Source organism: Callospermophilus lateralis, chromosome 15 (genome assembly GCF_048772815.1).
Source record: "Callospermophilus lateralis isolate mCalLat2 chromosome 15, mCalLat2.hap1, whole genome shotgun sequence".
Lineage (NCBI taxonomy): Eukaryota > Metazoa > Chordata > Mammalia > Rodentia > Sciuridae > Callospermophilus > Callospermophilus lateralis.
In genome coordinates, this window is record NC_135319.1 from 47,546,031 (window position 1) to 47,564,867 (window position 18,837).

Here is an 18,837-nt window from a genome sequence, read left to right on the forward strand (position 1 = left end):
ATGTCAAAACACTAGAAAAGAAGCAATCCTTTTAAATGAGATATGCCTATATGGGAAGTTTTTCCCTAATGTTTTTCCCCCTGCAAATTCCCTTATAGCTTCATTATGGGATGACATTTTGTGATGTTTTCTTTAGGAAAAAAAAGATAATTCCTTCTTAGAGCATGAATGATTGAAGTTTTGATTTTTATTTTTATAGTTGAGAAATGTTCTATTTCACTGCTGCTGTGGGTTGGATAAGTTTTGCACAAAGGTCTGTGTGTTAATGGCTTGGTGCCCAGGGTGGCACTGTTGGGAGGTGGTGAAACCGTTAGGAAGTGGAACCTAATGGGAAGTCCTTAAGTCACTGGGAGCATGCTCTCAAAGGGGATCATGGGACCAGGGCTTCTTCCTTTATTTCTCTTTCTTCCTGGCTCATGAGTTGAGCCATTTGCTCTATTACATATTCCCCACCATTACCATCTGGTATGCCCAGAACAATGAGTCTACCAGATCTTGCACTGAAACTTTTTAGCACTGTGAGACAAAATCTACCTTTTTTTCCCCTTTATTAGTTGTTTATCTCAGGTATTTCATTATAGTGATGGAAATCTGACTCACTATTATTCATTATTGGTAGTTTCACCAATGTACCGTCAGTACAACTTTTGAGATGATTTGATTTTGGAGAAACTCTTACCCATTTCTTTCATGTTTGAGCTTTTAAGATTTCAGAACATTTTGGTGAGGGATATTGGTGTGCATGTGCCTTTGCATGTATGCACATGCTCAGTATCTTCTTCTTCAATGTTTGAATTGATGAATTTGTTAATCATTGCATCTTCAGTTTTATCCTGTCCCTGCATGTTGGTATCAGCCTGGTGAGAGGTGGAACTATTACTGGAAGTCATTCCTACTGAAACTGTTGTAATAATTTAATCAGACACAGACGTGACTGTAGGCTACACAAATACATTTTACTAAGTAAACATGACTCCTAGAGAGTTCTCCTTAGCCAGATCCCAGGATTCCCATAGCCATTCCTTTTGTTACCCAATTCAAGGGGAAATGTGATGGAGAAAGATAATAATTTTAACTGATTTGCATTCAAATAACCAATTTTGCAAACTTTAAAAAAATAATACACGACCATGTGACTGTGTCAGGAGGGCCTTCCCCAGGGCTTTGAAAGGGCCCTGTGTAAGCAAGGAGCCCTTCACACATATGCCTTAATAGCTCTATGTTAAATCTACCTATGAAAACTCCAATTAAAGTAGGTCTACTTCCTTGGTTGGTGGCATGCTAAGCTTCTGCTTGGTCATCACAAACTGTTGAGAAGTGACTGGGATTGCAGTCCAACCCATTGCCCAGTGTTCTCTCAACTTAAAAATCTTACCAGTTTTGAATTATATTTACTCCAACCTTCATGCAGTAGATGAAGAAGAACTAAGCTTTTAGGTTTGCTCTAACTTAAAAGGTTTGGGTGTGACTTTTCTATATGTAGAGAGGGCTTTTCTTAGGTCATCTAAGTTCTTCATGCACATAAATAGTTTGAATCATTACCATGTTGACAGCCAAACCTCTTGCAATCCCACAAAATGAATATTGTGTTGGCCAGAGGAGTGATGAGCTTGTTTGGTATCCTCCCTGGAATGTGGTCTTGGCCTTGAAGTTTTATGACAACCTGACAGGCATGAGCTACAGTGCTCCTTGTAGCATCTCATGGGTTCCATGTGTGGGGTAGAGGTTGGAGCAACCCATGAAGTACAGGACCTTGGGCCTCTGCAGGTCCAGGTCCAGGCACAGAGTACTTCATCTGGGTGACACTGTTGGCTCCTGACCAGTCTTAGGTACTGGATAGGGACTTAGAGAATTTTGAGGAAGGCACTCCAAAGCACAGGGTCCCCTGAAGTGTCCCTGCCTGGGTACAAGGACAGTGCTGATGGAGTGGTGGCAGGACCCTTTTCCTTTTCTAACAATGACTGTGAAACATACAAAGATGGAACCTATTACAAAAGTTGAATTTTCCCTGGAATTGTTCACTGCCATTTTAACCACTTATATTTTAAAAATGATTTTCTGAAAGAGTATAGTGATTGATTGGACATGGTGTCTCATTCCTGTAATTTTAGGTACTGGGGAGACTGCGGTCGGAGAATTGAAAGTTCAAGAGCAGCCTCAGCAACCAAGTGAGACCCTGCCTCAAAATAAAAATAAGAAAGACTGGGGACGTAGCTTAGTGGCTTAGTAGCAAAGTATCCCTAGGTTTGATCCTCAGTACCAAAAAAAAAAATGGCAAATGAAAATAATAAAATAAAATAATAAATGAAAAAAAAAAGAGAGAGATCTGGGGATGTAGCTTACTAGTAGAGTAACCTTGGGTTCAATCCCCAGCACTGAAAATTTTAAAAGTAGTTTGGCAATTGAACATGAATTTTTTAAGAGTGGTTCCTGTGTTTAGTATTCAGTGATGAAATATGTTGATGTTTAATTCCTGGCTGTCTGCACCCTGTACTTCTAACATTATCTCCTTGGTGGGAGCTTGTCTCTACATTTCTGATATGAAGTTCCTTTCCCATCGTCTTTATCTGTAGTCATCCCTGGATGTTAATTGTGAAATATTTGAAAGATTAAAAACTCCGTGTCCATTTTTTTTTTCTTTTGGATTTAGGAAATAGGGATGATATTGGCGCATGGAAGCCGTGGTGAGCGAGCCTGATTGCATCTCTCGGTTGCTATTCTTTTCCCTCCTTGGCTGGTGCTCTGCTCATTGGTCTCCCTCTTGCTCCAGCCCAGAGTACACCATTGGTTCTTACCTGTGATGGGGGAAGAGCATGTTGTGTGAAAAATGCTTGGAGAAACTTACCTTGGAGAAAAGGAAGACACATACCCTTCAAATATCTGAAAACTCGTGGTGTGGAAGAGAAGAAGGCCTTACTCTCTGTGACCCCAAGCAGTAAAAATGGGTCCACGGGTAGAAATAAGAGGAAGATTCCAGCCCAGAGGAAAGAAAAACTATTTGGTTATCAGAAATGGAATGGGCTGTCTTGTAGTGACCCTTTGGCAAGTGTGTTAGGGATGGAATCAGACATGGCTTGAATGGGGAGTTCATTCTTCTCTGACAAGTTGAAGCAAAGTATAAGAAAATCTGGTTAATATCCCAGGATTCCATAATATACTGACAGGGCTGAAGCAGCCTTTTTGGATGTTACCTTCTTCTCCTAGAGTCAAGTGGACCTTACTTTTTGAAATTATACTCTGAGGCTTTGACTCTTATGTGTGGCCTCTGCTTTTATGTGGTATTCCCTGTGTGCTCTGCTGCCATTCCCTCGCAAGAACCATTCTGTCTACTGATTTTGTCTCATCTTATGCTCCTGCTAATCATGGCCTCCACTCACAGTCCCTCTAGTCATCACTGTGCCCAGGGCTCAGCTCATAAGTGTGTGGCTAAAGCCAGGAGCTGATATCTGGACTAGGTTAAGTCCTTTCCAATAGCTGTGATTTCATGCATCTATGACTCTTGCACATTTGGTTTGGAAGATCTCAGCATTTGTCTTGATTGGACAGTGAATCCCACTTGGGGAAGGATCATGGAATAATCTCACCACCATGCACCTCCTCTGTCTTTTCTCTTGTATAATCTTCATTGACTAACAAATTAGAGCAGAGTCTCAGGAAATGTATTTTGACCTGCTTGGTTGGATGAAACCTATCCTAAATTACTCTTGTCTTTTCCTCCTTTGTTCCCTTTTACCCCAACGCAATACCTTATTGCCATCAACAAGGTCACTGAGCAAAGCTTAGCTTCCCTACAGACTCTCAGATCAGAAGAGGGGCCAGTCCCTTTTTGCATCCATGCCGTTCCCATTTGTTTGAATGATAAATTGTTTTTACTAAAAGAGAATATAAGTTTTATAGATTTGCATATTGCAGAATGTTTTGCTATATGAAATATTTTTTTAGTCATTTAAAGAAAACTACAGGAGCTGAGGTTGTGGCTCAGTGGTAGAGTGCTTGCCTAACATGTGTGAGGCACTGGGTTTGATCCTCAGCACCACATAAAATAAATAAATAAATTTAAAAAATAGAGGTATTGTGTCCAGCTACAACTAAAAAAACCAAAAAACAACAACAACAACAACAACAAAAAAAACCCAAAATATTTAAAGAAGAAAACTACAATGAAAAGAAAAGTGTGATGAAACTTAAGTTCATGTATTCTTCCTCAAGTAACCTGGACTTGGTGTGACTTATGCAGAGAAAGTTTGGGCCGTGTTTCCAACAGTGGGAGTGAACACTTAGCACTGCCCTCCACCCACAGCTCAGTCATCACGTAGGAGCAGAATCAAAATGTCAGTTGCTAGGCTGTGCCTGCCACTTATGCCCAATGCTCCTTGCTAAGCCCTTTGTCTTTCTGGACTAAGATCCTTAACCTTTGTCACATCACTGATTTGGAAAGTCTGCTGGATCACCTGGCAGAAGTGACGCCAGCTCTGGAGTACCTCAGCCTGCTGGGTAATGTTGCATGTCCCAATGAGCTGGTCAGCTTGGAAAAGGATGAGGAAGACTACAAGCGATACAGGTAAGTGTCTTACGGTGGGAGACAGGGAAAATAGTGCCTTTGGTGGATGACATCATACTGTGAGGTGGGTAGCTGATGTTTGGTAAATATCAGTGGACTTCCCATGACAGTGCGTCTACCTTTTGGAAAACTAAACCCACTGTCTCCCTTTGTTGAGGTCACAGGAGCCAAGAAGGATGTAAGCTGTTGGGTGGTCTAGGTCAGGGGTTGACAAACTTTTTTTTTTTTTTTCAATAAAGGGCCAAATAATAAGTCTTTTAGGTTTTGTAAGTCGTGTGGATTCTATTGCAATTATTCAGCTCTGATGTTTCAGGGAGAAGTAGCCATAAATAATTTGTAAAATGAATGGGCTTGACTCTGTTTCAATAAAACTTTATTTGTTTAAAAAAAAAAGCAATAGGCCAGATTTGACCCAGGGCCTGTAGTGCTAACCTCTCCTCTATATTGTAAGGTCTTTCTGTGATCACTTTTTGGAGAGAAACCTCTCCAAAACTTAGGGAGTTCATGTACAATTCCAAAAGGAAGTCCTACAGGCCCATATTGCTCCTCTCTAAAACTAGGCATCAGAGTTCACTTTGCTGGGCTCCAAGTAAGAATGCTTCTCTTTATTCTCTGTTTTCATAAACCAACTGCTTTGAAACCCCTGATCCAAATCACCTCTCTTAGGAAAATTATCTTAATCTTATCTGTTTTACTAAATTCATTTTGTTACCTCCTCATTTTAAACTCAATGTGCTCTCATTCTTGATTATTGCTTTATAAATATTTTAATGATCTTTTGTATATGTAGCTTCTCTCTCCATCATGAAATAGGCTCTCATTAATATACCACCTGAATTAATGTGAGAGGAAGGTGGGTAGGGGAGATAGATTTGGAAAGGCTGGAGAAAGAGCATAAAGATTTGAGAGGAACTTGTTCTTTTGGAACTTATATAACAATCTGTGGCAATGCATGAAGGAATGTAGTGGGGACATTCATTTTGAATAAAGGGAATGCTGTAAGAAATACTAAGGCTATTGAACATAGAAGATTTTAAAAAATACATACACATATAAGTAGGTTAGGCTGCAGCAGAAATTCAGTTATATTTCTTTATACAGAAGAATTTTGTACTGTTAACTTCATTTTCTAGGTTTCATGATTAATTTTGGAGAGGTCTAAGTCTATCCTTAAATTATCTTAGAATAAAACTCTAACCCTACTTGTTTTTTAAAAAAATGTAGTAAATCTTTCTCCATCATGAAGATTTTCATTTGGAATGTGATACTATTCATCTGAACATGAGTTCTGCTACAAGTATGGTTAATGTACAGAAGGTAAATACTTAACACATTTCTGAATCATCACTTTAAGTTGTTTAATCACGTAGAACTTAATTCACTTCTGGAACCCTCTTAGCAATTTTGAAGTATGTAGTAGCCTGATTTCAGGTGTAAAGGGGGTCACTTAAAACTTATTAAGTTTTCTTAAAGATGTATCTTGGAGGGTCAAGAGAGCCCACCAAATTTTCCCAAGTAAGAATTTTTAGTAAACCAAACACTAAATTATCATTTGTTTTCTAATTTTTCCCCCAGATTTTACTAATTCTATAAAATAACCTAACAAAATTTAAATATGTATGTGTATATGTATGTGCTCACTTATATGAGTCTGATATGAGTCTATGTGTCCATATCCATACATGTTCATTCATTCATTCATTCATTCATGGAATCAAAAATTATGTGTAACTCTAACTGCAGGCAAGCATTTTTTATTTATTTTTCCCAGAACGAGAGACGCAGCACGAGGGAAGTTTTCAGTTCCATCCTGTTTGGTGTGATCTCAAACAGGGCATATAAGGTTGTAAAATGAAAAAATAAAAATAAAAAAGCTAATACTATTATTTTATTATTGTAACTGGTCATATAAGCAAAATGTGAAGACCCATAGTGTAGGGTAAGAGATCAGATCAGAAGATCTGACGTGAGGTCCATTTTTTGGCAGTGGGGACCTTTAAAATGCCGAGGACCGTTTTGATCTGTGGTTCCTTAATGGCCTTTGAGTCATCTAAGGCATTCTCATTCATTTGGTGGCAAATCCAATAGAACCCTCCACTGGGAATTCTGATGTTTAATTGGCTCTAGCATTCTGAGACACTCTGCTCTCAAGCGGCTGCCGTTGTCCTTTACCATCTCACATCATTTCAAAGATTCCCTCATGTGTTTCCCTCACTATTCTATGTACTTGAACATGTAGAGAATAGCTTCCAGTGGGTACGGGCTGGTCTTCCTTTCTTCTAAACCCTCATCAACACCCCATGTAGTGGTGAACATGGAAGAGGGCCTTTGTAACTGCAGGAGACAGTTTGAAATTACCTTTTCTGCTTAGGAGTTGAATATTTATAGGTAGAGGCAGGGACCTTTGGGTACCTTAGATGCCCACTGCCACTTGGGATCAGATCCATTTGGGTGTGACAAAAACAGTTAACAAACAAGAGACTGTCATTCGGACTCAACCCAAGACCGGGTTATGGGTCATGATTCTTTGGGGAGTGCTTGATTCTATGTGAGTACTCTATCTCATGGGCTAGCCTGGGCACCCTCCATGCCTGTCCTCTCCATCCCTGATCTGTTTCCCTAGAAGTACTTTGAGGGATGGGACTGAAATGGCTGGCTGTTAATACACATATGGTAAAGTTGCCATGAGGGGCTGGATCTTAGAGCTTACATGCAGCCAAAATCACATCTGGTCAAAAGTTACCTTAGAAAATCCATACATCACCCATAACAATGGCAAGATGCTTACACTCTGAGAGAAGCAGTAACTAAGAACAGCAGAGGGAATATTAAATGAGAGTCCATGGGGTTGCACATTCACTGCACAGCATCTGATTGCAGAGTGGAATGGTAGGTCGATTCTCCAGCCCATTTAAGTTTTTTATTCGATTGTTTATTTATTTTTATTTTTCATTGTTGATTTGATAAGCACTCGCCCTTGGTTGTGGAAGAGAGAAATGTGTGCATGATGCAGTTCCATTCTTGTGGCCTGTGAGCCGCTCTGATTTATTTATTCTGGAGTTTGTGCTCCATTTGCCCCTGAGAAATTTTAGGGTTTCACAATACGACTTTTGAATTCAGAGTTCCTGTGGCATTTGCATTTATACAAAGCAATGCAGCTGCTGTTTTATTTTTTTTTTCTTCTTTTGGTAAAATATTTCTCAGCTCTTCATCCACAAAGCATGAGGTCTACCTTCTTTCTCACTGTTACCCACAGTCTAATAGTGGAGCCTCTATGTAAATTTATGTGACATTTTTCACTAGAAAATTGCTTAAAAATGAATGATATTTCTACAGTTTACTGTTTTTCACTTTAAGTACATTTTCTGACAATATGTCTTCTATTAATCATTTAAGCAATAGTAGGAGCCTTAAAGGAGTGTATTCAGAAGCAAGAACCCATGGTTCATTTAGTGCTGTCTAAAAAAATTTCTTATTGATTGGCATCCTCTGTGGTTATGTGATGTAATATTTATAATATGTCACCCAGCCATACATCAAAACAAGTGTGTCTGTTGTTTCATTTCCATGGGAGATGTTGATTTCAAAGGGGTCAGCCCCGTTTTAGGTCACATTGTGGCCAACCACTGGACCAGAAATGGGAAGTGACTAGATTTATGTAGCAAATGGAAATGGCATCACAGATCCTCGGGTTTCTGTCAAGTCTTTCCTCCCCTCCCCCTAGCCCACCCTTCTGGCTTCCTCACTTACCCCCTGTGCACCCAGTTGGATTTTCTTGGCACACATCCCCACAGTAAAACAGGCTCATTAAATTTCTATGTGAGCATGAACATACTGCCGAGTTGTTGAGTAGAGTCCTGGCCCTGTTGGGGGCAGGAGCGAAACCGTGCCTGGGGGTTCCCTTTGCCATTCATCATAGTTCATGGCTGAGAAATGTCCATTGCTGCGTTACTCTAGAGCTTAAGCCTGCCCCGTGCTTTGCTGTGTGGACACAGTGCTGTTGTTTGGGGATGAATATTGAATAGCAGTGAAGGTGGTCACAGCAGCCTTCGAGATTGGGGCAGGAAGAGAGCGATGAGGCAAGTCATCTAGGCCTGGACCACCAAGGTGCTAAGAAACCACATGGGGCCTCTGTGGACTCCCAACACCAGACACAGTGAGGAATCAAGTATGGGAAGCTTGAGTGCTATTGCTTATCTTCTCTGTCAGCCCTCTTCTTCCTTCTTTCTTTTCTGCAGAAAGAACAATGGCCCGAAGGTCAATAGTCCACAAGTGTTGGACTTCACATTTCAGACAAGGGGGGGTAGGCTCGTGGCTCCCAGCTCCCTTCTGTTCACTGAAGCTTTGTCATGAATTCTCTCCTGCTACTGCCCATCACAGGTCGGGCCTCTCCTTCCTCCCGCCTCCCTGGCACATCCCTCTGTATTCCTTACAACTTTAAATTATTTAGAATGTGACACCTTTTCTTTGTTCCCCAGTAGGGAGCAGCCCTGGGGCCTGCCCAGTGTCTGTAGCACTCAGCCCAAGGGAGGGAGGGAGGGAGTCTGTACCATCTGTAGGCAGTCCTGGGCTGCCACCATTTCCCACCGAGTAGGGAGCTGTAAAACTTGTGGCTTACACAACCCAGTTAGCATTCTCCAGCTAATCTACAATCTGGGCTTTGAAGATCACAAGAAAGCAAAGGTCACGACCCAGAGATCAAAGTGACAGAAGCCCACAGAGTAATTGCTGGTTACCCTCTGTAGAGGGCCTTGGACTGTCCTGTGGGTGTATTGTTTGCACAGAGACTTCAAACATGCTGCCGGTGAACTGTGAGGGAAATCAGCTGGCCTTTGCCAGTTGTCAGGCGTTCATTAATGCTGTAGGTGAGCTCACCTCGGCTCATTAGAGTGAGATCATTGTCATCTCTCTGAGCATCTGGAGCTATTCCACTCACAGTGTTTGTTCATTACTTCTTGGTCTTTATTGGCTTTTTCTCACCACCCTATACCTGGAGGCATGGGGGGGGGGAGGTGGTTATATAAGGAAATTGGTGTAACAAGATGGGATAGTACGAATGTGTTTATTGTAAATCAATTCTGAGGCATGTAGACTTTAAGCAAGGTAAAGGTTCAAAGGAGGCTTGCATGTCGTTTGGCCCAACCCTCCATGGTGCAGATAGGGAAACCGAGGCTCTGGAAGGCCACAGAAACAGAACCAAGATCACCCAGCAAAATAAACTCACTGCCTGGGTTCTTTCCTGTGCCCTATTGGCCCCAAGTTTCTCATTATGAAGGTCTTCCCTCCTTTTAATTTTCTCCCCCTTTCAAAAGCCTTGGTCTTTCAAATAAGCAGCACATAAGCCATTGCTAACACTTTTTCTTTTATTAATGAGACATATTTAGCAGCTGATCAGTGCTTTTGATCAGAAGGAGATAGCCTATGTTATAAATGGAGTGGATGTCATTAAGACAGCAGCAAAGAAGTGCCACATTTTGCTAGCATCCTTGCCCAGTTCTGTTGTGCTTTGTGAAGGGTTAGAAACAGTTGTTGGGTCCCCTGTGGCTGCCTTTTGGAGCCCAGGTTGTGCATTTGTAGCTTCTGCTCTGTCTCCCAACTCACTGTGCAAGGGGAAGTGTAGGATGCCCTAAGTGGGAAGAAATAGAAAATGTGCCCAGGAACCCCAAGCCTGGTCCCTGTAAGAGCTAGAAGCTTAGAGCTGGGTGTGGTGACACCTACCTGAAATCCCAGAGACTGGGGAGGCTGGGCCAGAAAGATCATGAGTTGGAGGCCAGCCTCAGCAACTTAGCAAGACCCTCAGCAACATGGCGAGACCCTGTCTTAAAATTTAAAAACAATTTTTAAAAGGGCTGGGAATGTACTTCAGTGAATTCAATTCTCAGTACCAGAGGGAAAACAGACAAATAAAAAAAAACACCTGGAAATTTGGTATTTCTCGAATAGAATGTCAGAGAAAGAAACATGGTGGCCACCCCCACCCAATACTGCAGATACTGGAGACGCATCACGGTTTTTCTGTGACTATACCCTCTTCCTGGGGTAATAAGTTGGGGTAGGAGGAAAGATCATCTCTCTCTTTGAGGTCTACATGAAAAATGCCAGAGCACTGGGATTGGAGCAGGATAAAAAAGTTGATTTTTGATGCAAAACAAAGAGAAACAAAAAGCTTTCCGGATGTATCTTTTCTCCCCATTCCAATCTTCCCCTCTCCTTAGAGGAGTCCTTGAAAAAAGTGGAATATTCTTCATGAAAAGAGAGAGTACCTGGAAAGCTCTGGATGCTGGTCTCTCACTTTTGAGAAATCTCTTTTCAGACAGAGACAAATGGGTGTTTAAACACCTTCCCAGGGCCCCTGCTCTCCTTTTGATAGCCTCACCTTCCATATCACAGCCAGGAGTGGTTCCAACTCCCACCACCCCAGCCCTGGGGGCTTCCCCCCAGCCACCTTGAGAAGGTCAGGAAAATTGGAGTCGCCCTCTGGAGCTCTGGACGTGAGACTTGGAACTTAGACGGATCTCTTTTCATTAAGCAGTGCCCCGGCTTAACAAGCAGTTTTATAAATCTGAAGCTGTCTCCGGGTGTCGCAGGATTTATAGACGGAGGTTTCTGCCATAAAGTGGTTTATGATGGCTGCCTTCTGTGTTATTAGTAGCTGTCTCTTCCTTCAACCATTGCTGTTTGATAATAGCCTTAAAACACCCAGAATTACTTACCTGCAAGCCCCATTCCCGATAGCCCCTGTTGACAGTCTGAATAAGTTTACTGCCCTTTTGTTGTACTTTACCTTCAAAACAAACTGATTGAACCATCAATAGCTCTCGGAAGCTGACAGAGGGACGTCATCTGGACTAGCCCTTGTGATTGCAGGTTATCTGGGGGAGTTAACCTTCCCGCATTGTTAACTGAAATGTTTTATGTACTATGCAACTTTAGGATACGGCTGTGATAACCCCAGTAACTAAGTAATACATCACGGTAAAGAGATTTTGGTGCAACAAATAACCCTGGATTAAATTTACAAGGGTTGAATTGATATTGTAAAAGCCTTCATTCTGTGGCTTCGGGAATCCTCTCTCTTGTATTTTTATGGCAAACTTGTATTACACTCAGGATTGAAGCTGCGCCTTTTGACACCCTGTCATGACCCAGAACAAAGGGAAATAGATCTCCCAAGACCAGGATGGGACAGGCAGGCAGGAAGCCACTGACTTATCACTTGGCAATAATGTGTGGAGCCAGAGCTGAGCCATCATGGGGCAGGAGGATGTGGTAGACCAGGCCACTGTCTGAGCTGTGCGAACCACAGACACTGGGCCAGGGCGGATTGCTAGCGGGACCTGGGAAGGAGACTGTGGGCCGTCTCACCACGCTCATAATTCCCAGACTGTTATTCCTCATGCTGTTATTTTCACGAGGACATTGGTGCTCAGCAGGACAGCAGCAGCAGCATCACCTGGGAACTTATTAGAAACATAAATTCCAGGCCTCACTCCAAACCTCCAGTATCAGAAACTCTGGGGATGGGGTGCAGCGACGTGGGTTTTAACAAGCCTCCGGGGGCTGCTGATGCCTGCTCAAAGTCGAGAACTGCTGTGCTAGAACATAAGCTCATTGAGAGCAGAAACCTTCTGTTGTGTTCATCACATTTTTTTTTCCTTAGCAGCTCTTGGCAGGTGGTAGCTGCTCTATAATTATTTGTTGACTGTGTGAGTGAATGGAAGAAAGCACCTCTAGCAGAGGCACTTTGCACCCTGGGCTGAGCCTCACACCCCACTCTAGGCAGTGAGTCTCCCCAGTGTCCCCAGACCTCTCTGAGCAGTGACCCCCTGGAAGCTCAGTCTGGCCCCACAAGGTGGGAGTCCACTCACCCTGAGCTCCGGGGGTGACTGGCAGCCTGTGACATGGGCTGTCTCTTCGATTGTATGAGAAGAGCACTCAGAAAACAGCAGCTCTTTGTCATCTAAAATTTCTAACTAGCTTAAAAGCCAGCACCTCTCTCTGTCTTTCTCCTTTGATTTCAGGGCTGTGATCCAAAGTGAGGCGAAATGACAATGTGCGGTCTGTTGTCATCGAGGTTCCTGCCAGCCCCGTGAAGGCATCTTTCACTCCATCATTAAACATTGGCTGATTTTCTAATACTGATGTTTTCTTCACCTGAATATTCATCTTTTCCCACCCTACACTTAGTGGGTGTCTTTACTCCTTGGAGCGTCACTCCTGACATATTGTTGCTGTCTGTACATGTCTTTATTTGAAAGACTCTGTTGTCATTGAGACTTTGCCGCTACAAGCAGAAGATGGAAGTTTTCTCTGACAGTGTGAGGCCGGTGGGGATTCTACTGAGGAATAGAGAGGACATCGGGGCCCTTGGGGACACTTTCCTGATTTTGGAGGCGGTTAGAGGGCATTTGGAGAGAGAGAGGCTTAGGGAGAGACAGGAAAGGGGGTGATAGATGGAGGCCAGGGAGGAAGCAGGAAGGAGGGAGTCCAATTCCAGGTCCTCAGGCTTTGGGGTGGACGGTGCGCCAGAGGAAAAGCCTTCCCAAAGAAGTTTTGCGCTGTTCTGATTTGGACAACGAGGAACATGAAGGCTGTTGCTGGAGGCTTTTAAACTGTTATCTCTGGCTTTTGAGTGATCCCTCAGGTCTTTAATCTGGACAAATATATGAAGGGCACTTGGAGTCAGGATCACCTTAAGAAGGTGGGTGGTGACTCTGGGAACCCCAGGCTCATTGCATACCCCAGGCAACTCTGCTTCCAAAAGGCTAAGTGCTTGTGGATTTGGTTCTTTGATGTCTATTTAAGATTTTCTGTCCCTTCTTTCCCCTTTAGATTTCAGTTATTCAGAGAGTATTGCAGGCCTCTTTATCTCCACTCCCATAACTGCTCTGGTCATACCCTCTGGCACTTAGCTACATCGATTTCTCATTTCTCTGTATGAATTTATCTTCCCCGTTACACTAAAAACCTCTTTGATAGCGGGAACCATATCATAACCTCCTCCTTATCGCTAGCACCTGGCACATAGTAGATGCTCAAGAAATATATGGAAACTAGAATGAAGGGTTATGTTAATGAATCCGTTCTAATGTGAGTTTTTAAGAGGTGGTGAGGGTAAATGAGGAAATTTGTCCCTTCCTTCAAGAAGAAGCTTATAGTTTTGGATAAGGACATCAATGAAATAGAGAAGTGTGGTATTGACATTGTATTCTAGGAAAGCTGAGGGAGAAGAAAAAGATGTGGGCTAGAAGTGAAGAAGTAACTTTTGTGGAGGTTGGGCTTGATGATGGGTGAGTACTGAGGTGGTTGGTGCAGAAAGGAAGTGACAGATTTCCTTGGAGCTAATCCATTGCTCTTGACAGTGGCTACTCACTTTTTCTACTTAAGCAGGATAGAGTATAAACAGTTGCTTGTTTGATTGATGGAGCATGGGAACTTGATGGAAAGCATCTGGTTTGGTAATTCACTGATGTGGGAGAAGTATAGACAGGTGTCTAGATTCTGTATGGCCAAGTATATCTTCTCGTAAACTCCCTATCTATATCACTTAAGGAGAGTTCATCACCCACATTGCCACCGTCTTATTCCTGCAGTCCATAATGAATACCAAAATGTCTTTGCAAAGGGAAGAGAGGCCACTGAGCAGTTGGTGGGCTATTAATATCCCCTTTAAATCAACTCTCCTTGCTTCTCCTTGATAATCTTATAGTGCCAGTGTGGCTATAACCCAGTGAGGATGTCCTCAGAGCAAATGTCCTCAGGATCCCTGTCTGAGTCCTTGAGGAAGCATTTCTCATCTGCCCCTGTTCCTTACTTCTCCCATGGCTGTCCTGGTTATTGCATTCTTGTTGATTGTCTGGATGGAAAATAAAGGTCTTGTGTCTGAGCTCCACATTGAAGACATGTTATCATCTCAGAGATGCGACTGATGCAGAGGACTCTCAGGAAAGGTGGTGACATAAATGGTACAATCAAGGTGTAGCTTGATTATACTGGGAACACCCTGTGCAGCAAGCAGCCGGGTTCATTTTCCAGAATGAAAGAAGGGGAATATATCGATAAGGTCCTAATGGCTGATTCAGGTAAGAGGTGTGTGTCTACCTTCAAGTGAAGTACAGTCATTACCGTGTCTCTTAAGTTGACTTGTTTCTAAGATAGATCCATTTGAATGGTTGTTCATACTTCGTGAAAGATGAGAGGTGATTTAGCAGCTGAGATCTAAATCGCTGAAGACATACTGGTAGATTCCTAAGGCTGGTTCTGGTTCTAATTGCCTGGTTCTGGAGTTTTAGCCCCTCCCTTCCTGAGTCCTTTCTGACTCCTCTCTTCCAGATGCTTTGTTCTACACAAGCTGCCTAACTTGAAGTTTCTGGATGCCAGGAAAGTAACCAGACAAGAAAGAGAAGAGGCATTGGTCAGAGGGGCCTTCATGAAGGTGGTGAAGCCCAAGGTGAGCTACCTACTCACTGTTCTTCATGAGGGATTTATATATCAGGGCACTGGTCACCCTCCAGAACATGGAATAACATCCTCCTGTGAGGTTAGAATGCAGGCTGGATCTCACACCAGGGATTCATCCATCGATGTACTTTGGGCCAAATGTGAAATGGCGTTGGATATACATTGGATCTCCCTGGGATCCAGTGTTAGGGGGCCTTATTTGTAAAATGATCTCAACTAATAAAGCAGTACCATACGCAGCTCAGAGGGAAATCTGAGAGTGCATTTTAGGCCACCTTCCAAAGTTTCCAGAGTGGGGTCTCTATAGGTCTGGAGCTAAGAAAGGAGGAAGCATTGGAATTTGCCTATTTCTGGGGTGGGAAGGATCCCTACGGTCCTCCAGAGCAGGCTCTTCTTACTTGCAGCCAAAGGGGAGCTAGAAATGAGTGATCTCCTTCCATGACAGGGGCGAACTCTGCAGCTCCTGAGATACTGTTAGCACAGAAGGTGATGCTTTCAGACGACATGTCCTGGGGCTGGCACGGGCTCACCATGTGTAGCTCTCCAGAGGTCATCAGATGGAGTTTGCTGACCTTTCCTTTACCAGCCGAGTCTGCAGGGAGGCCATGCATGTGCCATCCTAATGGCTGTTACCATGAGGCAGGGGAGATTAGGGGTGGGGTTTTGGATTCAGACACACGGATATTTTCTTGAAGGCATGTACAATCATCTCTTTTGGAAGAGTTTGGGTCCTTTCATGAAAACAGAGGCTGGGGAATGGACACAATGACCTCTGATGACCCATTTGGAGAACCATCAACACCCTGGAGCTCTATGGAGCTATATAGTCACCTCCCATGAGATTGTAGTTTGTGTGTTGAAAACACCGGCACAGAAACCCTAGAGGTCTAGTTTGTCCTCACTTACTGACTTATGGCCCTCTGTACATGTCTTGCAAGTGATTAAGGGGGGAAAAGAAAAAACAAACAAAAGCCAACCAGAGCAGAATAACGAAACCTCTTCCATCACGTTGCTCAGTTGGCAGCAGACCTCAGGCCACTCTCCTTCCCTGAATCCATGAGGTGCAACTGATTTCCCGTTATGCTGAATAAAATTGCTAACAGTTGTGGAAATATATGATATGGAGGGTATAATACTGGCAGATAAATGTATTGTTACCTGTTTCAGCATGTGGGAAATTAATCGAGTGATTCATTTCATAGCTATTAAAGTGTTAACAGTTCTCCTTATTGAGGCACAGATTTGACATATTGCCCATGACTGCCTTTAGTTATTCCAGCTTTTGTAATTTTGTCCAAATGAAAGAATTTATTTCTTGGCCTCCTTCCTTCCCTCTCTCCCTCCCTCCCTTCTTTCTTTCCTTCCTTCCTTCCTTCCTTTCATGAAAATATTCCACAGATAGCTGACCCCAGCGAAGTACAGCACATGAACTCTTTATAATATTTTGGGTCCTAACCTGCCTGCCCTACATTTCCCACTTTCATGTGCACACCATACAGAGGAGATCAGGATTTCTCCTGCTGTCATTTGCCTTTGGCATGGGAAGCTCTACATTATCATTGGAAATCCGAGGAGTAATAATTGGAGCATTCACTGTGCTTGGATGGGGTGTTCAGTGTGTGCCTACCCTGTTCCAGGGATCTTTGTCTATAGGTTTGTGGAACTTCACGTAACACTGTTAAGGTAGGAGAGAGGGGCCACTTTCTCACTCCTACAGATGAGGGAACTCAGGCCCAGAGAAGTTCACCGGGCTTCCCCAGGTCACCTGGCTGGGAATTGCTAGCCTTGAAGTTGACCTCCGTCTCCCTGTTTTCTTACCCCGAGCAGTGAGCTAAACATTTCCCCTGTGGATCTCTTTGTTCAAACAAAACTTCACAGGAAGGCCTAAATGAAGAAAACAGATAAAAGTAGGACTTTTTTGTTCTGTAAAACAGGGGTGGAGAGAATTGGAATCCTCTCCTGCCTTTGAAAGTGACTGGGAATGGCTTCTTCAAATCTGGCGTTAGCTATTTCTCGGAGGCATTAGCAGCTTCAGTGGGAATGCTCTTCAGTGTTCCCAATTAGTTTCTAATCAATTATAGAATTGGCTCATGTTTGTGTGATTGACTCTAAAATCCTTATTAAACTTCAAAAATGCCAGTTAATTGTTTGAGGAGAGAGACAAAAATCTAAGTGTAGAGACCTCTGGTTCCCTTTTTGTAGTGTCATGTGATATCCAAACCAGAGAGGACTTCAGAAATCACTCAGCTGACTTTCTTATTTTGTGGATGTGGGACCTGGGACAGGAAGCAGCGATGGGAGCAGGCCCTACAGTCCTGAAGAGGCACCTCTGGGACCAGACCCGGGGTCCTGGGCTTCTGGTTAGGTGTTCTATTTCCACCATGCCCCTTGGAGAGCACAAGCAGATTCAGTGTTAGTGGTTTTGCATCACACAGCATGCCTCTTGAGTGACAGGCGATTCCCTGTTGTTTTCAGAGATCCACAGTGAGAGAAAGAGCTCCTTGCTGAATTAATAAATTGCCTGAAAAAGGCTGGTCCTCACCTCTTCACAGTGTGCACTCTCTGTTCCTAGGCACATGTGTATAGCCGCAGTCTGTCTCTGTGCACATATGCATATGTACGCTCAGGGAGGCATGTGTACACCCAGAGTCAGCTTCTAAGAGAAGAACAATTTCCTCCCTGTGAATTGCCGAGGCTGTGCAGAGCACACGTGGCAAAGACCTATTTTTCATAAAGGAATCCGAATCTCAAGTTGGCTCTGTCCTTTTGGAGATGGCAGCGGCCTGTTGTGCTTATTCAGCAGAATGTGCTGATGGATGATCAAGGGGGCCGTGATTTGGGGAGCTGTTTTCATTTTATTCCTGACATAAAGTATTTGGGAGAATGGAAAATGCCTCTCCAGTTGCAACCCTTGCCTCAGAGGTAGGGAACGGCAGGCTGGGTGTTCTCGGCTGACGCAAATGCAAAATCAGCCAGGAACTAATAAACCCCCATGTCACCAAGGTTTGATTAGGTACCTGGCAGGCTCTGGCACTTGAGAGCAAGTACTCTCTTCCTCTCTCTTCCCATGACACGGTTCTTCCTTCATTGCTGCCTTTTGGCTTTTGTTGTTTTTTTGTTGTTCTACAGAAAGATGTTGTCATTCATTAGGAGGTGATGGGTAATGTGACAACAGGCTCTCCCTGAGTCTCACACAGGCACGTGTGTGTGATTAGTTAATGAACCTGCAACATGTAAGAGTTGCTCATTTTCCAGAATTTTAAAGGAATTTTATCTTGTTAAATATTGACCATTGAATTGTACCATTGTCAACACAGAGAGCATCCAGCTGGATACAGAGAAGTGTGAGGGCCCCCCACCCCCCGGCACCGAAAGACTTCTATAATGACCAGACCATGACCCCACCCTGGCCGCACTGGGAAACCTAGATCAAAGGAGTGCAGAGGCCCGTCCAGGAGGGCATGGGCGGCGGGCACACCAGCCCTGCACATCAGAGAGACAGCTCAAAAATCCGACAGTCAGAATTGCTTAATTATGTCCTGGCTTTGTAATTATTCATCCCTGTTCTGGCAAAGAGCACAGTTGTCATTTCTTTGACATAATTATTTAAAGCGGAGCCCTCTTGTTTACAGGCATGTATACAAAGTTGGCTACCAACTGTTTAATCTTCAGAACCTTAGAGAAACCGTGGGGAGAACAGCTACGGGGGCAGCCGGCCTGAGCATCACAACCTATGTTAGAAAGTGTCTGTCATGTGTGCTTTTGCTTGTCTTTGTGGCCATTCTCCTATATAAGAGAATGTAAGGTGTGGAACA

General features: G+C 43.4%; 1 protein-coding gene across 1 annotated transcript in view; it reads left to right on the forward strand.

Moving 5' to 3' along the window:
• Lrmda (leucine rich melanocyte differentiation associated) overlaps window positions 1-18,837 on the forward strand; it is a 1,009,241-nt gene that overhangs the window by 573,793 nt on the left and 416,611 nt on the right. Inside the window, exons 4-5 of the mRNA XM_076834909.1 lie at window positions 4,422-4,561; window positions 14,894-15,011. Coding sequence (XP_076691024.1) covers window positions 4,422-4,561; window positions 14,894-15,011 — 258 coding nt within the window. The remainder of the gene's footprint in view (window positions 1-4,421; window positions 4,562-14,893; window positions 15,012-18,837) is intronic.